The following is a 22,678-nucleotide window of genomic DNA, read 5'->3' as shown; positions in this document are numbered from 1 at the left end:
TGGGAAAAGAAACCACTTGAAGGAAATTAGTAATGATTTTTCTATGAAATTTAGTGGAAAAAAATGTCACCAGTTTTGCACAGTTCCCTGTTACAAACTTTGGATCCTATAGGGGTCTGTTCTGAAACCAATGAAGTCAGTGTGCATGCAATTCTTAGTCCTTACTAGTAAATGTGAGTTTTACCTGAGTAAAGACACAACAAGAGCTGCAAAATTTGGCCCATTTTAATGTACTAAAAGCAATAATGAGAAAGTATGAGTACTGAGGTGATAATTCAACTCTTGTTATGCATAAAGCCAAGGGAAGAGCATTACCTAATGCGACAGAGTATGACTCATACTATAATTCAAGACAATAAAATGTCTTGTAACCTATGTAAAATGTTATAGAATGAATTTTAGTTTTGGAATCACTCTATATTATAGGGTACACATAACATTTTAAATTCTTTTAACTATTGACTATGTACTATCATTTTAAATATCATCTGATCATAACGTTATTTCTATTTTTTTCACTAGCCCCATATTTTAAAGACTGCAGGTCAGATGGTAATTAAACATGGTGATCTCACATATCTCACAAAACGTAACCCTCAAATCTGCATTATTCAATATCTATCTGAAGTTTTCGGGAGACGTGGTGAGACAATATGTGCTGAAGTGCAGGCAGTGTGTATTCAAATACAAACTGTTCATCACTTTGGAGGAAAAGGGGAACCCAGCTTTGTCAATGCTCCATGCAGAGTCAATAGGAGTTTGACATTCCAAATAATGGCAGGATACTTTTTGAAACATAGTAGTGCAATTAATATATACAATAATATGAATATTTGTCTGGTCATCAAATTTAATTCAGGGTATGATGCCCTCTTACTTTACTTTCCATGCTAATGGAAAATCAAATGCATGGAGCTCATTTGATACGGTCTTACGGGCCTGATCCAAATACCACATGGGGCATTGATACTTCAGTTGAAGTCAGTGAGATTAAGCTACTGAGGTCAATGGGAGTAGGTTCAGTCCCCTGAAGAGTGTTCCTCTATACTAAGAAATTATTCTCCGCCTTTAATGTGAACAATGTTAAAGCAGATGGACAGTAAAGTCTGTTGAATAGAATTGGTGGACAGTTTTCCAGTGAAAAAAGTTTTAGACAATTTTTTTTTAAATCAAAACAAATATTTTTGCATAAAACTTTATCCTGCCCATGTGGACAAAACACAGTTATGAACATTTTAGACCCTGCCATTTCAGAATGTTCTAATCACCCCTACTGCCATATACAGGTATACAATATGACTAAAAACACTGTTCTGGATTGCTCTGAACTAGGCATATGGAATATTGTACCTGAGAACAGACAATGGCCCTGATTCTTTTTTTCACCCAGTCTGGTATAAACCATCAGTCCACTGAAATATAAAACTGGTGAGAGAATAGAATCAGGTGCCATGTCAGCACATGTATGAGTTGAATACTGACTATATTTGACACTGAGTGAGGATCTGGTAATTCTTTCTACAGTCAGATCCTCTCACTCAAGCACCAGTAAACACTGAAGGACAGAATTTGGTATAAAGTTAAGTGTCCATAGAACAAGAAATAGTACCATTAGATTTACTCTTACTTCCCCGATGTGGTTCGGTGTCAGTGGGAACTGTGTATGAGAAAAAAAGGCCCATTGTGCACACAGACCTGCTAACATTTTACACTAATGCATGTGGGTTACCAAAAAAGGTAACCTCAAGCCCTAAATTTCTACCCAAGGGAGCATCTCAGAGATAACATGAAAAAAAAAGCCATGAAGTCAAAGGTAGCTTATTGGCAAAGCAGGGGCATGCACAGGAATAAACATTTGGCCACTTTTGGAGGGGCACTTTCTGTGCCCCCCACAGCCGGAGTTGCTGGCTCTCCTCCCCTCCCCTCATCCAGCCCCACAGAGGCTGGAAGAGCTGGTTCTTTCCGCCATGGTCCGAGGGCCAGGGGAGCTCACTCTCCCCTGGCAGCCGGAAGAGCTGGATCTCCCCCTACGGCCCCAGGGCCAGAAGAACTGTCATCTTCCATCCCAGCCCAGGCTGGAGGAGCTTGCTCTCCCTGCCCTGGTCTAGGAGGAGTACTGTGCCCCCACTGATTCGGGGGGGGCTGTGCCCCTGCTTGCCTGCCTTGTGCATGCCTAGTGCAACAAGGAAATTCAGCCTTTCATTGAGGCCTTTCAAGGATGGCCTTTCATTGAGGCAACTACTAATGGAAACAAACGTCACCCAGGAGATCAGGCTAAGTCACACAGGTGAGGGCAGTATGCTACAAAGCACATGCAATTGCACACATGAGTTCTGTCCAATGCAGATCTTTCCCCAGTCCAAACTACCAACTTGCCTCCTCCTAAGTGAAGAACCTTCAACTTCATGGTATTTCACTGTACTTTTGTGGAAATGGACAAAATTGTGTCCAATGAAACAAAAAACATGAGACATTAACAAGACAGTTCAGGATGCTTTTAGCACCCCAAACATTTCTTTACGGGGTGAAAAACTGTATGAGAGTCACTGCTTTTCTAGTGTTTGTCTGTGGTGCCAATATAGTACAGGAAGGAGTGAACAGGCAAGGCCTAACATTTGAGCAGCACACAGATCCTGTTTTGTTGTTGAATATAAAAAGGTATTGTAAAATTCATAAGAAGTTTTTTTAATGGCTAAGGGTGAAACCTTCCCATTAGATTCAGGAGGCATAGCTGAGATAAGCAACAGAAATTACAATCTTTGTAATCAGAAATGGATACCCTTTGCTTCTTCAATAGCGCAGCTCCAGAAACATAGGTTAAAGCAGCCAGCACAACAGATTTTCACTGGCTGTAGTGGCTCTCATGGGGGACATGAAGTCTGGCCAAAAGAGTGTGTTGTGCCACCACACCTCACAGATGCAGACCTCACTGAGGCACTAGATAGGGGCAGCACTCTATCAATTATTGCTGAACTCACCATGTATGAGAGAAAAGCAACACTGGCTGCCATTAAAAAGTCATCATTTGCTAAGTACCGACAGTAGTATTTGACATACTGAAAATCCCCAGCATGATGGGAACGAGAAATAATTGTGGTAACTGGGCAGTACCTGTTAGCAAATGTTGACTTTTTGATGGCTGCCTCTGCCCTTAGTTCCAAATTCTCTTCCAAAGGTGACAAACTTTAATGGCACTTTAAATAAATGGATATCCATGAAAAGAAGGGATGGAGAGACACCTGCTAGCATGGTACTACCTGGCTGGCACAAAACAAATTCCCATCCAACAGTTCCCATTTTTTTCACTTCAGTGATACGCATGTATCATAATGTGTCCCTAGAATTAAGAGCACACAATTAAAATTATCATAGAATCATAGAATATCAGGGTTGGAAGGGACCTCAGGAGGTCCAACCCCCCTGCTCAGAGCAGGATCAATTCTCAACTAAATCATCCCAGCCAGGGCTTTGTCAAGACTGACCTTAAAAACCTCTAAGGAAGGAGATTCCACCACCTCCCTAGGTAACCCATTCCAGTGCTTCACCACCCTCCTACTGAAAAAGTTTTTCCTAATATCCAACCTAAACCTCCCCCACTGCAACTTGAGACCATTACTCCTTGTTCTGTCATCTGCTATCACTGAGAAGAGTCTAGATCCATCCTCTTTGGAACCCCATTTCAGGTAGTTGAAAGCAGCTATCAAATCCCCCCTCATTCTTCTCTTCTGCAGACTATACAATCCCAGTTCCCTCAGCCACTCCTCATAAGTCATGTGCTCCAGCCCCCTAATCATTTTTGTTGCCCTCTGCTGGACTCTTTCCAATTTTTCCACATCCTTCTTGTACTGTGGGGCCCAAAACTGGACACAGTACTCCAGATGAGGCCTCACCAGTGTCGAATAGAGGGGAATGATCACATCCCTCGATCTGCTGGCAATGCCCCTACTTATACAGCCCAAAATGCCATTAGTCTTCTTGGCAACAAGGGCACACTGTTGACTCATATCCAGCTTCTCGTCCACTGTAACCCATAGGTCTTTTTCTGCAGAACTGCTTCCTAGCCATTCAGTCCCTAGTCTGTAACAGTGAATGGGATTCTTCCGTCCTAAGTGCAGGACTCTGCACTTGCCTTTGTTGAACCTCATCAGGTTTCTTTTGGCCCAATCCTCTAATTTGTCTAGGTCCCTCTGTATCCTATCCCTACTCTCCAGCGTATCTACCACTCCTCCTAGATTAGTGTCATCTGCAAACTTGCTGAGAGTGCAGTCCACGCCATCCTCCAGATCATTAATGAGGATATTGAACAAAACCGGCCCCAGGACTGACCCTTGGGGCACTCCGCTTGAAACCGGCTACCAACTAGACATGGAGCCGTTGATCACTACCCATTGAGCCCAACGAGCTAGCCAGCTTTCTATTCACCTTATAGTCCATTCATCCAGCCCATACTTCTTTAACTTGCTGGCAAGAATACTGTGGGAGACTGTATCAAAAGCTTTGCTAAAGTCAAGGAATAACACATCCACTGCTTTCCCCTCATCCACAGACCCAATTATCTCCTCATAGAAGGCAATTAGGTTAGTCAGGCATGACTTGCCCTTGGTGAATCCATTGCCCTTGCTGACTGTTCCTGATCATTTTCCTCTCCTCTAGGTGCTTCAGAATTGATTCCTTGAGGACCTGCTCCATGATTTTTCCAGGGATTGAGGTGAGGCTGACTTGTCTGTAGTTCCCTGGATCCTCTTTCTTCCCTTTTTTAAAGATGGGCACTACATTAGCTTTTTTCCAGTCATCCAGGCACTCCCCCGATCACCATGAGTTTTCAAAGATAATGACCAATGGCTCTGTAATCACATCCGTCAACTCCTTTAGCACCCTCAGATTCAGCGCATCCGGCCCCGTGGACTTGTGCTCGTCCAGTTTTTCTAAATAGTCCTGAACCACTTCTTTCTCCACAGAGGGCTGGTCACCTTCTCCCCATACTGTGCTACCCAGTGCAGCAGTCTGGGAGCTGACCTTGTTTGTGAAGACAGAGGCAAAAAAATCATTGAGTACATTAGCTTTTTCCACATCCTCTGTCACTAGGTTGCCTCCCTCATTCAGTAAGGGGCCCACACTTTCCTTGACTTCCTTCTTGTTGCTAACATACCTGAAGAAACCCTTCTTGTTACTCTTAACATCTCTTGCTAGCTGCAACTCCAAGTGTGATTTGGCCTTCCTGATTTCACTCCTGCATGCCTGAGCAATATTTTCATACTCCTCCCTGGTCATTTCTCCAATTTTCCACTTCTTGTAAGCTTCTTTTTTGCGTTTAAGATCAGCCAGGATTTCACTGTTAAGCCAAGCTGGTCACCTGCCATATTTACTATTCTTTCTACACATCGGGATGTTTTTTTCCTGCAACCTCAATAACGATTCTTTAAAATACAGCCAGCTCTCCTGTACTCCTTTCCCCCTCATTAGCCACTAGTTACTGGTTGAGCCCTACTGGAGTCTCAAACCTGCTCCCATAGACAAAGGGAAGGGATTGAATTGAAATCCACTGTTCTGATCATGTGCAACATGAGAGATCAGTCCACAGAAGTCTCTGATAGGAGGATTTCATCAGCAGACCTGGGGTGATAAATATGCATAGTATTTCTGTAGGTAATGAATAACTGATTCCATTAATGTGAGAGTAGGGAATCCCATAAATTGCTGGTCTTATACCACAGACTTTCCTTCTGACTATGTAACAGGAAAATATAGCTTTTCCCTGTTTCTTTCTATACTCCACATTGTGGAGACAGATGGCCTGATTCTCCTTACACTTACGCGAGCTTGACACAATTATTATTGCATTTGCAGTGAAGTAACTCCCGATTTACAGCAGTGTAAAGGAAAGGAGAACCAGGCCCAAGACTTCCCATTGCAAATATTTCATTTCAAAATATGGCATAGAAAATATTTAAGCAGGTGGCTAAAAATTTACTTTTCCTGAAAATTGATGTGAATAAATGCTTGAGTACTGGAATGCTCATAGCAAATAAACATAGGCCACTCATGAACATGGTTAACACAAAATTACCTTTGAAATAATACTCTTCCTTCATCTCTAGTGTTTGTATATATTATATAGATGGATGTGTTACAAATGTGAGGTATTATCGGTTATTCACATATATCTTTTCAGAACAATAAGTGGGTTTCTTAATGTTTTTCAATAGGTTAGGAGCACTGATCTGTTACTTGAGGTTTTATCACTTGGGCTGAGGAGGGATGAGATGGAGTGGAATTGCTTCAGCAGGAGCATAAGCAGCTCAGCACATGTGAAAGGAAGGCTCAGGAAAAGCATGGATGTTAAGACAGCCAGATGGGGCAGCCTGAAAGACGGTTTGGTCTAATTTTTATGTTGGGTAGGAATTATTTTTATGGTGCGCTAAAGTGGAACTCAAAAAACAAATGCAGTTGATCTCATCCCCTATCATAGGGATGCTGTTACAGTGTTACCCATTCAGGTGAAATCCTGGCCCCACTGAAGACAATGGAAGCTTTGCCACTGATGTCAGTGGAGAGAGGATGTCAACCTGGATCTTTGCAAGCATTTTATACACATACTTGAGAAGCCTCCTCTGTTCCATCTGCTGTTGTACTATATTCCCAGGCTCCCTTACCCCTGACCTTATACATAATTGCTTCATGCTTGGTCCCCCTTCCCCCTAGCTGCTTTTGTCCAATCCGCCAAACTGAAAAAAATCTCCACGGGCTAATGGTTATTACAGCTGATTGTTTCTTGCCATTGGTGGCAGACACTGTGAAGAAGACAGTGAAATTGACTAAAAAGCCGTATAAAACATGCACAGGAAACAATCCACAGCTAAGAGAGACTTGACAGCCACTAAGATGCATACTAGTGATTTTGCTTAGGCTTTGGCATCGTAAAGCAAGAGTACATCATCAGTGGGTATTTCTCTACTATTTGAGATGCAAGCTCTAGTCATAATTGCAGTGCTGCCTAGCAGTTGTAGCTGTAGTTTGCCTGAAACAGTGAGAAAGAGATATTAACACATAATAAATATCTCTGGCGTATGAATCTCAAAAACACACTGACATAATGAATTTGCTTTTGCTTTTCCCATTTCTATTGCCTTTTAACTGTAATAACCCTCCCTACCCCATGACATTCCATCTCCATCTCCTTCATTATTATTAACATTTTTGTTTTTTTCATTTCTCTCTATCTTCTTCTAGGCTACCTTCTGTTACCACTCCATTAGTTGCAAAGGCCCAAACTTTCAAATCTCAATGGTATCTACAGTCAGGGACCAAAATTCATATCTGGGCACCAAAATAACTGGCCTGATTTTTCCTTGAGCATGCTCTAATTCACATTACATTGCTGTTTTCCTTTTGGTGTGGATAAAATGAGCCAAATTCTCCTCCCACTTATACAAGTGTAACACAAGAGTTACCCCACTGAAGTCAATGGTGTTAAAATGGTGTAAAACCAGTGAATTCAGAATCAGGCCCATTATCTTTACACCAAATATGAGGTTTTATTTTGTAGACATGGAAATTATGCCTATGGACAGGTGGCTCTCTTTTCTATTTCCTCCTAACTAGTACCATTGATTGCACACACTTTTCTTATTTTGTTCCTTGCAAGTCTCACTTTCAACCCACCTAATTCTTCCATACATCTGCCTCATCAGAGCCTCTTGTAAGTAACTCAGAGTGGTGATCATGCAAGTAACATTTATTTTATTTAAATCTTTCGGATAATAAAATTAGAGGTATCAGATGTGTGTTAAAATGCTTCCAATTTTACCACACATCTGACACCTCTAATGTTATTATCTTAAAGATTTAAATAAAAAACAAATATGCTTTGCCTGTAAGCCAGAAATTTTCCTATTTGACTGAATAAGCCTGATTCCTTTTAAAGTCATTTTGGAATAATTTATCTTCTAATTTCAGAGTGCTCATGTAAATGTGAATAGTAGTGAGTCCGAAGGAACTCCTGAAATGCATAATGCTAGAAACACAAACTTTAGATTTTTTTTCTAGATAAGAAGGTGTTTTAATGAATTAATCACTGGTACTGATTATCTCCTAAATGTTGACGTTTGAAATAAGATGCTACAAGCAGCTTCTTATCTAGAAAATAGCAGCCAGAGTCAATAACCAAAACATAAAATGTAGGAACATTACTGATATTATGCAACATAGGGCTGAATTTGGTGAAATAAGCAGGTGAGCTAGAACAGCTGCTGTTAACATTTGTTTAGGTTGACGAAGTAGCTAGTGTTCAACCAGTTTGGTTTTTATATGGCCTTGCAAGTTACGTCAACGATAGCTATTAAATCTACATCACTATTGGAAACTGTTACCTCCTTGTTGATCAAAAATATGAAATGGAGTAAAAGAAAACATAACATACCATGTTCACACACAACACAAAAAGAACTATATCAGGGACATCAGGGAAGGTGGAATACTATAACAACACATGTTATATTGTTATACTATTCCACCCACCTTAATGGAGAACCCTTGGGTGTGGCTACTCCATAGCCTTTCGAATCCAGATTTCCTCCCACTTTCATGGTGTCACACGGCTTTCGCTGTTCAATGTATTCGTTCATGGTGGACTCCAGGAGGAAGGCAAACTTGCCCTTGGATTTGCGAACACGGGCTACTCCCTCAGCTGTAGTTCTAGTGAACACTGATGGCTCTGCCGATTTCATGTAGGTCCACATCTTTTCATATACTGCTATTTTTGATCTCTGGAGAAAATTAAAGAGAAATTAGATACATCATAGACACTGAGGCATCGAAAGCACCACAACTCAATGTACAATTGATCAAAGCTGATCCCTCACACCACCAGTTTTTGGACAATTTTACCTGGGCAAGAGATTTCCTTGAGTGCTTTGGTTATTTTGAAAGAAACAATAAATAACAATAATATAATAACAACAAACATTAATTGTAGGCACCCTGTAGCCTCTGGGAGCCTTAATAAAATAATTGCAATCATAGGCCTGAAGTCTCAGCTACACAAAGGTAGTTTTTGCTTCCAGAGCAGAATAAAAGGATTTTAGGGTGACTGAAAATTCAAGCCAAAACTTACAAATGGGCAATATATCCCTTAAAATCCACAGAGGAGGTGAAAGAGAAAAAGAAAACAGGCCTCCCACAAATACTGGACAAAATATTGAAGTCCTTACTCAGTTTTAATGCTCAATTTTACTCAGTCAAAACTCGTATTGCCATCAGTAAGTTTTGCTTGAGTAAAGGCTGAGTAGTTACTTCGGAATACACCCCACACTAAAAACAAATATAAACAAAACTCAGATGTGCACACACACTATTAAAAAGGAAACAAAATGGTGTATTGAGCTTTGATCTCAAAGACATGGCGTCTTGGTCTTTTGTTTGTGTTGTGGGAGAAAGAATTCCAATATCAGTGACCCTTAGCCTACCAAGCCCTTCCTCCTATCATCTCAGGATTGTACCAGTGCTGCAGACCTTAGCCAGAAATGTATGATACATTTACAGCTTGTTGTAGATTGCTTGGAAATCTGTCTCCTTGGTGAGTGCTTAGCACAATTACAAATGATAATGACTTATAGGTGGGAAAAGATGGTATTTTTTTTTGTTATTGTAATTATCTAAAACTTTATTAAGAAAGAAAGAAAGAAAGAAAGAAAGAAAGAAAGAAAGAAAGAAAGAATTCTATTGTCAGGAATAAGGCTTTGCATATTTGCCATTCATATTTAACATGTACAATTAAAAGCCACCTACCTTTGCTCTCCTACTCCCCCCAACAACATGGATACATATATTCAAACCTAAATAATGCACAACTTTTAAAATGTTGGCAGCTATACATCAATCGGCATTTTTATTGAACAAACGCCAGCTCTCCCCTCCTCTTTGTCATGGGAGGAGAAGGCTCCTTTTAGTGAAACTAGATGTTTCTAAGGGGCTCCATCCAGCTCTTGTACAAGTCGAAAGAAGTTCCCATTGAAGCAGAATTAGGTTTTTGTGCTCAGTCCTTCAAGGTACTAGCACTCCTGGGAGGTGCTGAGTGCCTCCAGGCCGCAAAGTAGCAAAATGCTTATGTGCATCCATATTCAACAAAGCACTTAAGCATGTGCTTAACCTTACATCAGTGGGACTTAAGCATGTGCTTAAGTGCTTTTCTGAATAGGAACAGATGTTGAATCAGTCCTAAAGTCCCACTGACTTCAGTGGGAGTTGAGGTTTCTCAGCACCTTGCACCTTGTTCCATGACAGGCAAAGTGGGTGGAACTGGGGAGATTTTACAAGAAAACGTGGAACTAAGGAATTAAGTATTCATTTAAATTGATTTACCTTAAAAAGAGTCAGTATGGAAACTCTATAGAAGATAAAGAAAAACTCCCTGAAGTATTTATCTGTACCAATTACTGAATAATTGTATTAGTAATGTGGCCAGAGAACAATGTCTCGGCTGCACAGGAGAATGGTGAAAGGAAACATCTTTGTGGCTGGAACATTTATCAGTGTTTGCTAGTGAACAGCATTTTACCACAAGTGTCTCATGAATATGCCTTGTGTAAGAGCTTAACAAAATCTCTTCAGTTTTTTCAGCTGGTGCATGCACTCCATTTTATACTGTTATGGAAAAAATACTGACAGCTAAAAAATTCTAACTATCAAAAATACCTACACAGCTAGTCATGTCCACGGAACCAGATCCTGCTGCTGTTACCCTGGTATCAATTCATACTACTTCCATAGTGCCCATAAGCCATGATAACTATTGAGTTACTCTGCATTTATACCTGTGTAACTAGGAGCAGGATCTGGGCCTGATTCACCACTGTATTATTCCTATTTTACACTGGGGTAACTCCACTGATTTCAGTTAGAGTGGTCTAAAACTGGAGTACTGCAGTGCTGAATCAGGCTCCATATCAAGAATGCTGATGTGTCTTTATCTATCTCTACTTCCCAATCATTCCTGAAGTTTTTAGTGCTAGATTCTTGATAAGGAAATATAGTGTACTGGTTTCTCTTAAAACTAAAGCACAATAAATTAAGGTAAAATTTTCACTCTTCTGTCTTAGCAAATCGTGGCTACATTTCCGAAAGAAGGTCCTTTTAAAAAAACCTTTTTCGTAAATCAGTTTCCTTCTCCCACCAGGCAAACAATAGAAAGCACTGAAGTTCTAACAAGTCCTCATCCATATAGAAACACTGTCAAGCCTGCAACGTTCAGCTGAATAATTCTGTCAGCATTAACATTCAATATACAGTATAAGCTAAACTAGAATGAAAACCAGACAGAAAGCCAATAGATTTTCCATACTATAATATAAGGAAATAGTGAGCGGTTTGAATTCTCATACTTGACAATGCTACTTTTCATATAGGATTTTTTTTTTGCAAGATAATTGAAATTTAATTCTCTGCCTTTGAGCAAACTGCTCTCAACATTCAGCTTTCACAGCTTCCAGCCAGCTTTCATAACAGTCAGAAAGGAACTCTGTTTTTCTTTTAAGTTGACTTTTAAAAACAACATTTTTTCTCTTTGCTGATCAATCAGAACTAAAGCAGATTGCAAATTAATGTAGATTTTCTGACATTTGGACCCCATACATTCAGGGTCATGAGTGATCCTTTTTCATCGAGATGGTAATTTTTAATAAAATGGTAACCAAGAGCATGAAGCCCCCAAATGATGAGACATGCTCTTTGTCTTCTAACCTTTTAGATTGCTAGACCGAGCGAATTAGGTGGGGTTTTTCTTTAATGTTTATCAATATCTGTACTGTAAAACACTTACGGGAAGATGTTTGCATCCCTTTGGAAATACTTTATTGTTTCTCTTATATTTCTTGTTAAGTATTTTTAGCAATAGACACGGCAACACTGCATAGATCAGAACCCTTTTGAAGATAAGCCTTTAGATACATGATTTAAACAAAGTGCTTCAGCTAGCCTAGTGCTTGTTAAAGCTTCACATTTATATGTGCAGTTACATTTAGTTTTTGTGACTACTTTTGTCTTGTTTGCTTTTATGTTCTAAAACACAGGGGGGAAATACAGAGACACAGTTGATCTTGCTGCTTTTCTTTTAATTTCCAAAGATTAAAGTGAAAGAATGGTGTTTACCACAGGTGAACTCAAAAATGCTATTTCTTTTTTAAATGGCTCTTGTTATTTACATAGAATACAGAGTTAAAGCACAATATAGTAGTTATCTTTACAGCATGATTAGAAAAAAATGACAAAAGTATTGTGGCTAAGATTGGTAGCTCGTCCTTATATCAAAGGAGCTGACCTCATTATTTCAAAATTGCAGTTTGTCAAAGTGTTATGGAAGCATCAGAAAAAGGGTCCCATTCTTTTGGGGTTTTTTTTCAAATCCCTATACATTCACTCTACAGCGTTGCCTACAAGAAGTGAGATTTTACGATGGGCATGTGAAGTATATTAAAAAATAATGGGGAACGATTAAGAATATATAAACCTGTCTTATTCCTCACCCATTTATATATTTTAATTACCCTTATTGTGTTAGCTTAGTTAATGGAACTACTCACATGCAATGGTCATCATTTTGGTCTACACCAGGGATCGAGCCTGGAATCTGCAAAACTAGAACCATGACTCTTCAGCAGTTAGTTAAAGAGCCAGACTTTGTAGCTCAGGCACCAAGGCGTCCTCATAACACATAAAAGCAGCAAAGAGTTCTGTGGCGCCTTATAGACTAACCGACGTATTGGAGATCTGACGAAGTGGGTATTCACCCATGAAAGCTCATGCTCTAATACATCTGTTAGTCTATAAGGTGCCACAGGATTCTTTGCTGCTTTTACAGATCCAGACTAACATGGCTACCCCTCTGATACTCATAACACATAGTGGTCAGAGGATTACACATTGCCTCAGGACAAAGGAAGCTCATCTGGAGCATCACAGGATCACAGCAGTTCAAATCCCAGACAAGCCCCCATGTATTTGACAGCCACCATCTTGGCCAGCCTCTAGATCCAGAGCTATAAGTTGTAACAGACCCAGCTTCTCTATGGAGTGCGTACAGAGGGGACATGTAACACACACTGAAGAATGGATTGCACATAAGGCTAAACACATGAATAGATGTTTGCAAGATCAGAGTTCCAGATTGTAAAATCTCTGAGTCAGGGACCTTTCTAGCCCTATGTTCAATAAGGTGTCTACCACACTGATGGACACAGTACTGGTGTAAAATCATACTAAAACATTTTTACAAAGTCTTCTAAAATATCGCCATGCATCTCCTGTGGTAAAATACCTAACTATAGACATGTTAGGAATGCTTAGCAGATTCTATGTCAAATCCTCAAAGGGATATTGTCAGTAATTTAGGAACCACATTTAAGTTTTGTTAAAATTGTATACCTAGTTGGGAGATTTCAGTTTGAATACAAATCCCAGTAGTCTATCTTTTTTTTTTGAGGGTGATGGAAGGAGGGAAGAGAGGAACACCCCAGCATTTGACAGTGTCCTTTTAACAAGACTTAATGAAAAGAAAAAAACAACATTCCAACTCCTTGTTTCTACTGAAAACATCTTTTCTCTATGAACTTTAGCTAACACCTGGCATTTAATTAATCTCAGATGAGGCTACTGGCTAACAACATCTAGCTAAAAACGACGTGAAAATACTAAGACTTATACCAGTTCAGCCAACTGGGCTGTACTTCCAACTGCTAGAGACAGAAAACTAAGCAGAAGGAGTGATCAGTGTTCTTATGTACTGTTGGTAATGTCAGTGCTTTCTGCCTCGAAACTGCTGAGAGAAGAGAACAATACATCCCAACTACACTGCTATAGGAAAGCAAATGAAAATGAACCAATCAATAGAGATAGCACACAACAAATTCATATGACTGGTCATTTACACTGTTTTCTAATGTGCCAAACCCACAAAAACATCACATTTTCCATGTTCTATGTAAGTCAGCAATTAGTAAAATTTTTATCCAGTCACCAGGCTTCATATGCCTCCCCTCAGCAAAAGAGTCCCCAGCAAAACCCATAGGTAGAAGCAAAACAGCAAGACTCCTATCATCATCACAGCTCATTCAATGCTGGATATTATTTCAGTACTGTAGCTTGAGATGAATCAGTAGTGCAATGCTGCTCTAATTATCTCTGGTTCCACTGTCCCTCAGTGCTGTTCCCTTGCCTGATGTGTCAAGATCAATAAGCTTTCCATAAATTAAAATGACTGCAAATGCCAACAAGTGGTGCTGGAGGTAAAAATTGTAACCTCAGTATTGCAGGAGCTACAAACCACAACATAATTATTTGTAAAGGAACATTATTTCAGCATTCTGAACATTTCATTGTAAACTTGTCTGTAGGGAGGATGGTCCTTATTAAGCATGCCAACTTACTCTGAAGAATTCTTTTGTTGACCCTGAGTCCAATGTTCCATATGCAATTTCGGTTTGTTTGGCAAGGTCTTCTGCACTTTCTATGGGCGAGACCATTCGCTCAACAGTCAAGAAAGCAGCGAGGTTAGCAGTGTATGATGAAATAATGATGAGTGTGAAGAACCACCAAACACCTCCAACAATGCGACCTGAGAGGGATCTAAACATGAATAAGATAATGCACATTTTCCTATCTCTTATGTCAAGGAGAGAAGAGAAAGAGAGAGTGAGAGATATAATTATTACTGGGTATTTATTAATAAGTAACAGTCAATAGGTGTGAGATTTTCTAAGTTTAATATACTACTGTGTATTTCATAACAACACTCCCCTCATAAATTATGTGGCCTAGAATTTAAAATGCAGTATAAAACAGTGCTATTTGTACAAGGCATTGCAAATACTCTCTAGTGGTTGTTCTCTTGATACTTTTTAATACAGAAAATGGCTGCTAGACTACACTATACAGGATTTGTAACAAGTAGTATCTATTTTTGGAGAGTGAAAAGTAGTAAAGCAAGGTGGCCTCTATTCTTCCTTCTAAAATATAAAACAAAACTCAAAGTCCCCAAGCTCCTGTGAGTGTACAATATGCTGCATGTAGTATTAGAACACGATTGCCACTTATATGTAATTTTCCACTTATAGGAAAACAACCTGAGTACGCATTCCTCCAGCTGTCTGAAAACCCGCAGTTTCATGTTATTTAAGTTATTTAAGAAGCTGTGCATAACAACAACAGGAATAGTGACAATAAATAAGTAATACATAATACTTTCCATTTCGGTGCCACCTGTCATCTGAGGAAAATGCTGTGCAAAATTAATGAATATTTAGCCTTACACCACTTCTCTGATGTAAATACTTTGCCAATTATACAGATGAGAAAACAGGCAGAAAAAAGGTTGCTCTCGTTGCCATTGAAGTCAGGAAGTTTTGCCATTAAATTCAAAGGGAGCAGGATTGGGCTCAGATAGTTTAAGTAACTTGCCCAAGGTCACACAAGAAATCTGTGGCAGTGCCAGGAATGGAACCCAGCTCTTATATCTCCTGCTCAGTTGCCTTATGCACGATATCATCCTTCCTCCTCTCTGTGTTATCTAAGCATATGTTCTGAAAGGAAACAGTCCTTTTCACAGCCTTATTTAGTGTAGCAAACAAAACTGAGATACATACTGTTTTATTTCATATACATTGCCTTAAAATATAACATAATAATATGAAACTAGAAAGGCTCTAGGAGCTAGTTGATGCAACGAATTAGTTCTACCACCTCTGGAAACCTGGCTTTGACTCCTGAATAGGCCACAAGCAGAAGCATGTTTGGTTGTTGAATAATATTCACATTGTACTGTATATAATACTTTTCATATTAACAGTGAATATTCTCCTGTTAATGAGCATATTATTTCATTAATCTTCACCCTAGTTTTATGAGGTTGGATGAAGAAGGATTATCATTATTTTACAGATTAGAAATATGATTAGAAATCTGAAGTACATGGGTGAATGGGCCTATCCTGCAGTCTTTACTCTAGCAAAACTTGACTTCAGGGAGACTCATCTGAGTAGAGGCTGAAGTATTAAGGCCAAAAGGTAATTTTTTAAAAAACACATAAGTAATTTATAGCCAGATTTTAAAGGTAGTTGGGTGCTTACTGGGATTTTCAAAAGCACCTAGGTGCCTAACAACCACTGATTTCAATGAACTTTTCCATTTTAAAAATTGACTAAGGCCCACATTTTTAGATGTATTTAGGTATTAGCCATGCTCAGCATTGCAACACCTAACTGACTTAGGAACTTAAATCTCCTTTATAAAAGGGATTGGTGTTCCTAAATCAGTGAGGCATTGCAATGCTAAGTACAGCAACACTTAAATCTGGGGTGTAAATACTTAGGAATCCAAGTTCCATTGACTTTTCAATGAGAAAGGCTTTGAATTACCTATATCACTTTTGAAAATGGGACTTAGGGTCCTAAGTCATTTAGACACTTTTTGAAAATTTTACCTTAAGTGACTTTCCCGAGACGACACAAGAATTCAGTGTCAGAGACAAGGTGAGAACTTGGAAGTTCCTGGTTCCAAATCCTATGTACTTGCCACTAGGTTGTCACCATTGGGAAACCCAACACTCACTTTTGCTGACATTTTACACAGGTGGAAGTCTGCCCAAGAAAGGGCTAAGAAATTGACTAGGAAGGATATAGCTGAATTGAGCAGAACTTTCTAAGTTTTCATAATGTCTGCTAACAAAATGGCTGTTTCTGGGTCATGATTTTGACCAACAAATCCATATCACATTTTAAAAACAAAACAAAGGTATTTAAAAGGTAAAGAGATGATGTATTTTTAAGTTGGCTATTTCTCTTAGATTGCAAAGTGAATATGTGATCCAGGATTTTGCCTCTAGAATGAGATTTTGAAAAATGCTCATCATTGGGCTAATTTTGCTCTCATTCAAATCAATGGGAGTTTTACCATGGATTTCAACAGCAGCAGAGTTAGGCCAGTGCTGAACACTTTTGAAAATTCCACTGTTAATGCTAAGTTTAGGCATCCATGTTGGAAAAAATTGGCCTTAACGTTTAATGAGCTGGTGGTGAGTGATTCAAATAAAACTTCCCGCAGAAGTTTGGTTGCTCAGGTCCAACTCTTTAAGTTTGGCAATTATATAGTATTTATCAGAAACAGTCACAAAAAGCATTTTCTCTCTTATACACAGTGATACACTGCAAGCAGTGACTGTACAATTTAATATGAAACAAAACAAGGAAATTCATTTATGCAGATCAAAGAGCATAAAAGCACGCTGTTACTACTGTGATACAACGGGTAAGATTTAGTACTTGTATAGTACTAATGAAGTCAGTGGAATTGCCCCAATGCGTACAAGTTATCAGCTGAGAAAATAAGTAACTGTTCCTGATTTATTTACACTGAAGTCTGAAAAATACCAATAGTGATAAAATTCCTAAGCAGTTTCTCTAATACTCTATAGTTTCTAAATGGAAAAACTCTACAAACATTGAACTTCTACATACTACCAGTAAAAGAAGAGAAGGAAGAATTTATGCACCTTGGCATCATCAGTGTTGAAGATAAAATGCAAAAGTTAAAAGATTTGACACAAACCTTGGGGAAATATCACATCCTTGTTGCATAAAGGCACCCAGGGAAAACCAGAGGCTGTTGAATATGCCAAACTCATTGGGAGGCTGATCACTGGGTCCTTCTTTCCCATCCTCTGGCTCTTCTGTGTGCCACTCATATGGGCTAAACCTGCTAACTAGGAACAGGACCACACTGACACCAATGTAGGCAAAGACTATGCACATCCAGATCTCATACGCCAAAGGGTCCAAGAAGGAAAACACTCCTGGTTTAGATTTCTGGGGCTTTTTTATCATAATGGATATCCCCAAACTCATAAAAGGCTTAGAAAAATCAATGACCTCTTCTCGTACCAAAGTGATGGTCAGAGGTGCAACAGCAATCTCTGCTTTCTAGAAGAAAAAGAAATATAGGTGCATAGATTAATTGAATTTGGTTTATAAAATCATCTAAGCAGCTAATTCCAAAATTACAGCGTTAACACTAGCTCATTGTCAGGTTTATTTATGTGTTCTTTTCATTAATGTAATCAATTATTAAATTAAAATGCAAGTTTATATTTTTATAGGAAGTATACAGATAATTTAGTGTACAAATAATGTGGAAGGCTCAGATACTATGGTGATGGGTTGCAGAATAAAATCCTAAAACAGATCATTTGAGGCATCACCTAGGTTGCTAAAGTAAGATAAGTAAAAAAACAAGTAAACCTAAAACAAAAATGATAATAATCATGCTATCCCCACCAAATGTGCGGAGTACTAGTTCTGTCTACAAAACCATGAGTTGTAGTCAGTTATAACCAAATTTTCTGTCTGATATGATCCCTCCTGCAGGAAAAGAAGCAAATAAATGATCCCAGTGTGCACTCCAAATAGTATGAGAAACATAGAAATGAAAGAAAGAAACAAATTAAGGCCTGGATGCTGCAAAGATTTAAACCCGTAAAGTTTAGTATATGCCTAAGTCTTTGTAGGATCAGGGCGTTCATACATTTGTTTTGATGTTACCTTAGATCATGTTAAAAGGCAGCATGTTAGGAATGGAAATGAAAAAGTGTGGTGCTTCCATCCACCACCTTTACAGTTTATGGGGAAAACCTGAATTTGAGATGAACACATGAATACGTGGATCTAGTATGTTTATATTGGAAATGCCAATCCTGACTGGGTTTCTAGGTGAGTCTCTAGCACGAATACTTAATAAAAAATAAATAATGTATATCTTGGTTTATGAGAAAATAAGATATTGGCCTAAATTTCTCTCTTGTTTCCTTAGTAAGTACGATAGAGCTGGTGATAAGTTATTTCTTCCCACAGGTAGCATAGAAAAGCCCCATAGGGCCAAATTCCAGGCCCCTATGCGAAGCCTGAGCTGAATAGTTTTGTACAGGGAATCTCTCTGGGATTCATTTGGAATAGATCCTCAATCCCCAGGAGTGGAGCTCTAGCATTGCCTTTGTACAGAGGTCACTGTAGTTCATGGATGCAGCCTTGGACTATTCCCCTGCCCCCGCTTGCATGTTTTGGCCAGTGGAGCTGCACAGACATTCTATCAAAAAAGATGAAATCACTATGCATGGTTATCCTTCATGAATGAAAAAAAAAAGAATCTATCATACTGCCTGCTGTCATATAGCCTGTTTGTATTATGCCAGGTTGCTTAGATTTGTTAATTTAGACCTGGAATAAAATTCTCTGATAAAAGTAAAAGCTCTTGTGGAGGGAGGTCATGCTGATGCAGCACACTGACTACATTGATGGATGTTTTATTAAAATACAGTACTGTGCCACAAATCCAAAATATATTTGAAGGAAAATAACAGCAGACTGATATGTGTGGCTAACACACATTCACAGCATGCACTGTAATGGCACCATAGATTATGACTGGGTATCTGTAGTATACATGTGTATTTGATAGTTCCCTAAAACACTTAATACATTGTAAAAAAACATTATGATGAGCAATTGCTGCATCTGGCCCAGTAGCTAGGCTTTAAGGGCTAAATTCTGGCTTTTGCAGCCAGAAGCATGGAATGGGTCAGGGCAGCAGAGATGTGGAAACTGGGTGATGGTACTGTGAAGCATCTCTGCCATCCACCATCACCACACTTCCCTCCAGGTGATATCATGAGAGGGCAGGTCCCTCGCATTTCAACCAACCTGACTGGCCATGCCTCGTCTAAGTTATGGAGCATTACTGGGTGTGTTAGTTGGGCCACTATTGTGTTCAGGGGCTTAATTTTGTACTCTTTGAAATCAAGGGACAAATGGAGCAGAGTAATACCCTGGGACTGTTAGTGGCAGCATTCTGCCTGGTTCCTGTGTGAATGTGATGAATAGTGTCCCTGTGTTGTCCTCCTTTCAAATCCCCAAGACATCCACACAGGGGCAGCCAAGACCTACTCCCAAGCCTCCATGACATCAGTGTCTTAATTTTATTTTATAAGTACTAAAATGCTGCAAATTCATGTTATGGACTAGCATCCTTAGAAATGTGGCTCATAGGCCACAATTTAGCAACACACTTAAAATGTTTAGCATGTGATTAAGACCATCCCAACTCAGTAAGGTACTTAAGCACATGCTTAAGTTTTATTGACTTCAATGGGACGTCAGCACATGATGAAAGTTAAGCATGTGCTTAAATGGTTTGCTGAATTAACCTCTGAGCAAGTTGATTGTATGATACAAAATCAGAAAGAAAATCTGAAATGTTGTAAGTTTTTGTAGTCCTGTAAAATTTGAAATGCCTAAAAACTCTTAACATTAAAAAAAATCCATGTTAAAAATAGTTCAGGAATGAGACACATTCCAGCTAGAAGTAAGTTTTGTAGCCAAATGATAAACCTCTGAAAATGGAGACTTATAGCAGAAATTATGCCAGATCCTTGGATTATATCTGTGCTTGAAAGTCCCAATGTATAATTTTAACTTAAGCACCAACTGAAAATAATTATACACCAAGCAGTAATTTTCTCACTGTGCAAATTTGAAACAATATAATCTGAAATTATCCCGAGTATAACTTCACTGAGTTCAATCGGAATTAAAGCAACAATGGATTTAACCTAGTTTATCTATCCACATTTATATACACATATGTACATGAAGAGGCTTTTGGAGAATATGTGTGTAATGGGTTGTCCCTTAGAGGCAACCATACAGCTGTAATTTGAGACTTTTAGAACTTTTGATAACATGAGTTATTAGAGTGTGAAATAAGACAGCTTGAATTCAGCCACTGAAAATGCTGAACCAATTTCATAGAAATAATTTGTTTTCAAATATGTTTGAAAATCTCACTTGCTTGCATGGCAGCCATTAGAGCAATACCTGTTTTGGGTAAACATTACAATGGCATGGCCAACTCTCACAATTGTATTGCAAATCTCCCAAAATTGATGGTTTTATTAAAGCCTCAGCTCTTGGAGAGCTGTGATTACATGAGAATGTCAGTTTTCATTAAAACAAGGAAGTTTCTCAAAAACCACAAAGTAAGAAAAAAGAACCCTATATATATATATTATATACACACACACATATATAAAATCTCATGATTTTTAGGCTAAGCTCATGATTTCTTGGGCCTCACTCATGATTTTAGAACACCGGGGTTGTCAGTATCATGATGATTTGTCTACTTGGTGAAACAGCCCACAATTACTCTAAATGTTGCTTGTTTTCTCTAAGTTGCATTTCTTCTCATATTTCATCACACATACAAATCCCCTCTTTGCAGAAGAACAGTTTAATTGCTGAATTTGACCACCATGCCATATCTTCTTTTCTCTGAAGTTTCACTTACTGTGAGCATGAATGGCTAATGCAGCACTCTCATAATTAGATATCTGAAAGACTCAGAGAAAGTTCTAGTCTTCTGTATACTGACAATATCTTGGCATATTTACTAACTCTCACTGTAAGTAGTAGACTTGGTTATTGATTATTGGTCTGTAAAAGTATCACCTAAGACTTCAGATACTGGGAGTATACCAAGGCTCTTCGTAAGTCTCTCAAGTTCTGTGATATTAGCTGGAGTGGTGATGAAGCAGGGTTTTTAGACATCAATTAACTGGATTTATTTTTAGTTGCCACAGTCTGTCCACAAAACTTAGCGGTGTCTGGTATGATTTTCATAAGTATATTGTTTTGCATATTAGGGCAGGCATAAACTCTTATTCTGATGAGGGCTGCTCTCTGGGTTATCTAAGGAAGACGTTCTTATAGTTCTTTCAGTATGATGTGTTCACCAAAATACTAAACCTCCTACTTTATGGTTTACCCAGAAAAAGTAAAGATATACAATTATGGATTTAAGCGATTACTAAAAGGAACAATAGTCCATACAAATAATGACTCAACATTGTTGACCCCCTTTTTTACAAACTAATTGGGGACAGAGGAGTTCATAAAATTGAACCTCTCAAATTACAGTAGGTATGGTGCATACATTTCAGTATGGTGCAGGCATCACTTTTTTCTTGTCCTTCAGAGCACTGCAAAGTGCTTTCCAATGCATTGAAGTCATCGATATGTGAAGGGATGTTGACTTGTTCTTCAACAACACCTCTTTCATATAACTGGCTGTTCATAAATTCGAGGTTCTACTTTATTTTGTGCCTGGTGAAATTGGAGTTTGCTGAACAACCACATACACTTGAAAATCCTGCATCTATGACAATATTTCAGTCAAGGCTGAATTACTATCAAGCATGGATTGGTTATGGATCCTTCAGACTTTAGGTATCATGGCAAATTAGGTCTGATGCTAAGGACAGTTTTACTTGCTGGAGTGCTATATTTCATCCTTATGAGTAAATATAATATTTAGTCTTTCCTCAGACCACCACTCATTTTGTGCTGTCTTAGAAAAAGCAAATAAAAAAAAATTGAACTCTACAATCCCATCATGTCTCAGACTTTGACAGAAATGGGTAATGACCTTATTCATTACACAGTGAAAGAATAACATTCTGTGTCAGGAGAATGAATATTTAATTGGGGCTGACTGCTAGTGCATCAGGAACACCTGTTGCGAATCGCTAACGGCATTCATCACCACAAGGTGCTTCTGTGAATAAGCTAGTTATCAAGGGTTGTAG

General features: G+C 38.8%; 1 protein-coding gene across 6 annotated transcripts in view; it reads right to left on the bottom strand.

Annotated features, from left to right (window-relative positions):
• The window catches only part of GRIA4 (glutamate ionotropic receptor AMPA type subunit 4), a 297,816-nt gene that overhangs the window by 42,572 nt on the left and 232,566 nt on the right, over positions 1-22,678 (bottom strand). For all 6 annotated transcript variants that reach the window (XR_005584298.1, XR_005584303.1, XR_005584304.1 and 3 more), the window contains exons 11-13: positions 17,593-17,963; positions 14,418-14,616; positions 8,518-8,765 (exon numbers count right to left, since the gene is read on the bottom strand). Coding sequence is in view for 3 of the 6 variants with exons in the window: in XM_039486995.1 (XP_039342929.1) it covers positions 8,518-8,765; positions 14,418-14,616; positions 17,593-17,963 (818 nt within the window). In the remaining 3 variants the exon portion in view is untranslated. The remainder of the gene's footprint in view (positions 1-8,517; positions 8,766-14,417; positions 14,617-17,592; positions 17,964-22,678) is intronic.

The sequence above is a fragment of the Mauremys reevesii genome, linkage group 1 (assembly GCF_016161935.1).
Source record: "Mauremys reevesii isolate NIE-2019 linkage group 1, ASM1616193v1, whole genome shotgun sequence".
NCBI classification, from domain to species: Eukaryota; Metazoa; Chordata; order Testudines; family Geoemydidae; genus Mauremys; species Mauremys reevesii.
This window is presented reverse-complemented; position numbering and strand designations above follow the sequence as displayed.